At 39.7% G+C, this 6514-nt stretch overlaps 1 protein-coding gene across 1 annotated transcript; it reads right to left on the bottom strand.

Annotated features, from left to right (window-relative positions):
• Positions 1–1931: 1931 nt before the first annotated feature.
• On the bottom strand, positions 1932–4854 carry LOC307079098 (uncharacterized protein; the record flags this gene model as incomplete). The annotated part of the gene is made up of 7 exons (XM_079741190.1): positions 4506–4854; positions 4253–4386; positions 3518–3665; positions 3166–3414; positions 2783–3053; positions 2351–2455; positions 1932–1991 (listed from the first exon to the last, which is right to left on the bottom strand). Exons 1-7 carry the CDS (start codon positions 4559–4561, stop codon positions 1932–1934), a joined length of 1023 nt encoding a protein of 340 aa, XP_079597316.1. The 5' UTR covers positions 4562–4854.
• Between the last annotated feature and the right edge of the window lie 1660 nt (positions 4855–6514).

Genomic DNA, 6514 nt, shown 5'->3' with positions numbered 1-6514 from the left:
AGGTACTTTCTGACAACGGTGATATCCAAACTCCAATTTGGGTTCAGTCTAGATCTTGGTAAGTCTCTTACTATTTGAAGGTTAATATGTACTTTTAAAAATGTATTTAAGTGGTTTAATTGTTGTGACTTTATCCCCTGCTCTCTTGATATTTTACAGGAGGAATGGGCCGAACACTGCTGTTTGAGGGTGAACCTGACCATCTTGTTCCAGCAGCATCAGAGGCACTCATTGAAAGCAATCTCTTCCGGGTTGCAGGAAGGATGTTGGCCCACAGCTTTCTGCATGACGGTCCCCATGTCACAGGATTAAGTCCTGCTGTGATTCATGTACTGTTCAATGGGGATCCTGAAATGGCAACTGTTGTTACAGAAGACTGTCCTGATCTGCACATCAGGAGTATCATAAAACTGGTATGTAACATATAAGAAACTTTGTCTTGCAAAAAATATTGTTTGGGCAAATATAATAACTTGTACGGTCTTGATTCTAGCTTGAACAAGAAGAACTCACACCAGAACAGAAGGACACAGTTTCAGATCTTTCCATGTCTTGGGATCTTCCAGCAGTCACCAAAACAAATGGGAGATGTCTACATAACAAACTTCTACTCCATGCAGTGAGTTCCTGCTGGTTAAGTCACATAATTCATTGCTGTAGTTGTTGAAATTATAGTTATAATTATAAGTGTTGTAAACTCTGGCTTGTTATGTTATCACTGGCAGAGATGGAAAAGGCCAAATTTCAGTGGTGAAATTCATGCTATGAATACTTAATGATATTTAGTCTTTGCCTATTGTCATGTTAGTTCTTCAAAACCACCATTCAATGTATATACAGTTTTAAAAAATCACACTACAGTAAATTGAGAGCAGCTTAACAACACATGTCTGGTTATGTGAATTTGCTTTTTGATAATCTACTTTAAAAAGGTGATACAGTCAAGAGTTCACCACTGTTAACTTCTTTCATTTACAGTTTTTAAACATTCGCAATAGACACAAGTTGCTGAAATTTAGAAAGTGGAATTCCCCCATTTATCCATTAGTTATGTCTTAAGCAGAACATTTTTGTCAAGTGTGCATGAAGCACCGCATATTCTCAATCACAGGCAAACTGGGACTGTAGACAGGACAACTAGCACTCTTTAACTTGTCATCCAGGTAGAATGTGATTTGTTGCAAAATGAAGGGAAAATACACATGTAAATAGTGGCATACATTATTTTAAAATGTGTAAATGTCTTGTAAAGGGTTGCTATATTCTGTACTAGAGTTTGAATGGATTTTATAAAGCACTTTATTGTGCTTTTATGAACATTTTCCCTACTATGCCAACTTTTGTAAAATTTGGGTTGAGGATTTGGACTGTAATATGGGTCGGTTCTGTCTCTTAGGTCATTGGGAGGACCATGCGCCAGATCAAACAGTTGAGAAAGGGACTGAAAGATGTGATGGTATGGCCCCTGCTGACATCTAGGCCAGATGTTGTCCCACTTATTTTCCCCAAAATGGCTGAAATGCAGTTCACACCCCAGGTAAGTCAGTAATTTAGTTATATTTGTCACTTTACTTGATGAATTTACATGTATTTTCAATGACTGAGCTGGTTATTTTTCCTTTTACCAAGAATGTGATCTGCATATTCCTTCACCAAAATAAATTCTCCCTTTTAAAATAATTACGGTTTGTGTTTTCTTTAAGATGCTCCTACAAAAAATCACATGGCCAGTTGAGGACAGTGATGATGAAGACTTTGACTTAGAGTCCACGTGCCGCGTCACTGGCTTTCTAAGGTTGTTCATTGAAACAGGTATAAACACCTTATTTGGCTAATGCAATGCTCTCTTTACAAATGCTTCTATGTCTCATGGATAGATGTGATCAATTAGAACTAAATGTCTTGAATCCATTTTATGACTTTTAGCTTCATCAGGTACCCTGGCCCAGCTGTTGACATTCTGGGTTGGCTGGGAGATGCTTCCTCCCAAACTGAGAGTGGAGATTTCTGGGGGAACCCTTCCTACGTCCTCCACATGCTTCGAAACACTAAAGCTGCCAGCTCATTTCAAAACCTACATGGATTTTGAGGAAGCACTTGTCTCTGCCATAAATAGTGCACAGACTGGATTTGGACTTGTTTAATTTTTATGTCATTTTTATGATGTCATTGAATGCACTGTTAAGTAGGTCAGGTCAATTGACACAAGTTCAGTGTCTTTGAAAACTAATAAACAAATAAAACACTGGGTTGGACATCAGTCTGCTATGATTCTTGATAAAACTTGCACAGTCTCTACGTATAATCTAAGTGCATCAGTTAAAGAAACTGGAGCTGGCAAAATGGCAACCTCTTCATCTGAGAGCTCACGGGCCAGCTGAACCTCAGGGACTGACACAGTGCCTCCATGAAGACTGTGAGGTCCGTTCCAGTCGATCCCATACTCTTCAGGAACCTGAATGGAGGACAAGCATGATCAATCTTGTACTTACAACTAGTTTGACATGTCATTACACAAGGTAGTTAAGATTGTTATTTTTGGTCACCAAGTCGTTGAGAAATTAAATGTTGCCTATTCAATTGTTGTTTTGTAAAATAATACAGTTGTGCATAGTATGCACCATAAAAATTACAGCTCAGAGGTTGATCTTTGAAAGCTCAGGAGACTGAAGAAACTATAACCTATGTTTCATTTGAAGTAGCACGTTTAGCACAATATCTTATCCCATTATTCCTTTGGGGAAACAGACAGTGAAGTGTTCAAAGTTGATTGTTCTTTAACCTCAGTAGGATCCTCCATAGGGCCTTGCTCTCTGTATCTTCTCCAGAGTTGCTGTGGCGACTGATTCCTTTCAGTTCTAAGACCATGAAAGTTCCAAGCATCTCGGAAAGAGTCGAGGCTTTGCTGAATTAGTGGAAGGAAGATCCGGTGCAGTGCGAAAAGATGGACTTCATTGTCTGGATTCAGTGTTCCCTGATCTTGCAATGAAGTGAAAATCTGATAGAAGAGGTCCAGGGCATGTTCATAAACATCTCTCCACATCCTCTCTATTCTGTGTTTAGGATAAAATTGACAAATTGTTAATTTACGTGACATATGCTAAAGAAGTACATTAAACTGGTACGTTTGTTTTGTGAGCCTAGTTGTCAAACATATTTATTTACCGCTGATTGTGGACACTTCTGCCTGTGATGTGTGAATTCCTGTCGGTACCTCTGCTTCTGATCATGAATTCTGCTACATCTGCATTCTCCCCCCCTTTATCAGACCGTACCCTTGATGGCAGCCCATACTGCTCGGCAGCGGCAATAAAGCTCTGTAAGACCGTCTGAGCACGATTATTGCCAGCCACAGTCAGGTAGACCACTAAACGACTGAATCCATCCACCCCACCATGGACAACAAATCTCCACCTGTCAGCCAATTGTGAACACATGAAAAATAACAACTTTATTGTAAAGCAATTCTAATGAAACATCTAGAAAGATGCATTGTTTATCTACTTATATCACTGACCTGATGAGCTTATGGTGGCCATCTATATGCCACAAAGAGTTTGGGCCAGGAACAGAATACTGTCGTCGTCTTAATACACGCAGCCTTAGACGTCTCATGTAGACTCCCTCTGCATCGACTCTGCGTAAAGACTCTTGCAGTCTTGAGACTGAGGGGAGGAAAATAAAACGAATAACCACACACTCACTGGCTACTTATTTTGAGGAAATAGTGGTGTCATAATGAAAGACATGACGTGTGTATTTTCTATTTTGGATTTTTGAATGATTTTTTGTTTAAGAAGACTCATTCCCCCTGGGTTGTATGCAGTAAGCGAGGTGTGTTTATTTACGTTGCATGTCATGTTAATTAGGTTTGTTGTCCCGTTGTCATGGCGACCACTGCGGTCCAAAGAAAGTCCGGTTTTCGCTACGGCTAGGATACTTGTTACAACTGTATTTGTGTTATCGCTCCTCCAGTGATAAGCCAGGTCTTGATTTTAAATACAGGGCTTTAATGATCGTCAACCCGTGAGAACCAGGTCAAGAAAGAAGATATAAATGAACAAAAAATAATGCTGTATGAATGTCTAATAAAGCTTGCGTCATAACATAAATACAACTAATCATCTGACACTGGAGGTCTGCAGCCAGACCCCTCGCAACGTCTTTCCATAAGCGGACTTCCTTCACCTTTCAAAGGGCAGAGCTCTGTATTAAAAATAAATGTAAATAATGCTCATATTAATATACTCACTTGGAACACGCACACCTCTTGCATTCAGATGACCGCGCATTAGCTTGTAGCCGGTGTTTGGATGTCTTCTGTGAATTTCACTTACAATACGGTCTAACTCCTCATCACTCACAGCTGAATAGAGGTCTGTCTTTCTGCACATACAAAATATCAACATCAAGTAATGTTACCTTAAACATAATATCCTTTCTGAGTGGATGAGACCAGCAATCCCTAAACTGAATTTAAAAAAAGAAAAAAAAAGTGTAAATACCTTAAACCGTTTTGTTTCATGCGCCTCCTGATGGTCCTCTTTGACACTCCGAACATCGCTGCAATTTGACCCGCGGGTAAGCCACTAAGAACTTGATGCTCCAGAACTGCACTCGGTATGTCAAACGCCAAACGCCCCGGTCCCTGTGTGTGTTGGGCCTGATGCTCCCTGGTACCAGAGAAGCGGTGGACTACTTCTTCTAAATTTGCAGTCACTCTATAATCAATATCTTGGTCAGAAAGTGCGGAAATAACTCCAAGAACTTCAATAAATTCCTCTGCTTTACTCGCTACATGCTCTGGGTCAGCAGGTCCTGCTTCCACATCCTCTGCTAAATCTAAAACGTCTCTCACCAACTCCCTAGAAAGTTCATGAAGATCCTCCATCATCATCATCATCATCATCTTCTTCTTCTTCTTCTTCACACTCTAGATAAAGTTTAAGTTCAAATCAGTTTGACAGTTGAACAATTCCTCTTCTTCTTCTGCATTACCGCCACCTACTGGTATGGAGTGCTCCATTTTCTTTATCCAAGCACTCTACTTCAGACCAAAGCAATGGATCAGACTCGATTAGCGTTAGCCCCACCCACCGATTTTGATGGGCGAGTTTGACAGTTTTACATTTCATGAAGCACTGAAACACAGGATCATGAAATTTAAATGTAAATCATGAAATGTAAATGTCAATTAATTAAATAGTATTTAATTCCAATTTTAATGAATTAATGACACATTTAATAAAACATTTATGTATTTAATTCCAATTTTAATTAATTAATGACACATTTAAGGAATTATTTAATGGTGTATTTATTTATTTAATGGTGTATTTATTTATTTAATTTTGGCACTTTTAGTCCTCCATAGGTGTGAGCCTAGTCCGAGTCGGGGATGGGCATATATTGAGCTCGAAAAAACTTTTCTAGGAAATTTGTACTCATTGCGCGTTCCGCGAGCGTCCTGCGGCTCGCCAAGCTGTAATCTGTGGCTCGCATGGCATAAATAATAGGGAGATATGACCACGTAGCCAATAGGTCTACAGATAGCCTATTTCATGAAAACACTAAAAACTAGCAGGGCTTTATCATGTAGGCCTAACCCATTAAAACCAGAAGTGTGTTCTTTTACAAATAATTCATGAAAATACCCAAAACAGTGGCATTGCAAGGTGGACAATAGATATTTACAGGCATACTATGTAATTCTGGAGAATGGTTGACACTTTTTGTCAAAATCAGTGAATATCTCATGATATGCCACCTATCAGTACTGTATGTGTGCCTAAAAAAAACCTGGGGGGTATTTCAGGAAGCAGGTTCAGTGCAACTCAAGAGCCAGTTACTGTGGCAACACACGCCGTCTAACCTGTCAGATTGTCCTCTGCATTGATGTATGCCTGAAAACGAGGGAGGCGTCTGATTGGCTACAGAGAGTTCCTTGTTGAAAAAAATGCATTTGTGAATCCAGCGACGTCAGGAGTCTCAGAAATCCACATATAAATCCAGACCAGTTCACATACAAATGCAAACAAGTTCACAAATGAAAAGCGTCTTGTAAATTCAAGTTTAACAGTTTGTATATAAATGTAACAACGTCCAAATACATTTTTGATGAAAATTGAAATATTTATGGATTTATATTACATTTATTTAAAACAAGACACATTTGTGTTACGTATTTTAAGCACTTAAGCTGCCCCCACATAGCCACATGGGAACAGGATTGAACATATAAGCTGTAATTACTATACATAGTCACAAGGGGAGCAGGACCCAACTTACAAGCTGCAATAACTACTCCAGCCACAGAAGGCAGCATCTTTAAGACAGACGCGGATGCCGGGGCCAATACGTCACATAGGCCAGCCTACTTGATACAAACGGAGCGGGAGTCAGATCAAGGGGTCAGAAACATATGGCAGCCCGGAGTTACTAGATAGATACGAAGGCCCTGCTGTTTGTCGCTCACACGCGTGTTTATTACAATTGCCCTCATTTTTGCTTCATA

The sequence above is a fragment of the Pollachius pollachius genome, assembly GCF_949987615.1.
Source record: "Pollachius pollachius genome assembly, chromosome: 8".
In the NCBI taxonomy this organism is placed as follows: Eukaryota; Metazoa; Chordata; class Actinopteri; order Gadiformes; family Gadidae; genus Pollachius; species Pollachius pollachius.
The sequence above is the reverse complement of the archived record's forward strand: the minus strand, read 5'-3'. Positions and strand labels throughout refer to the sequence as shown.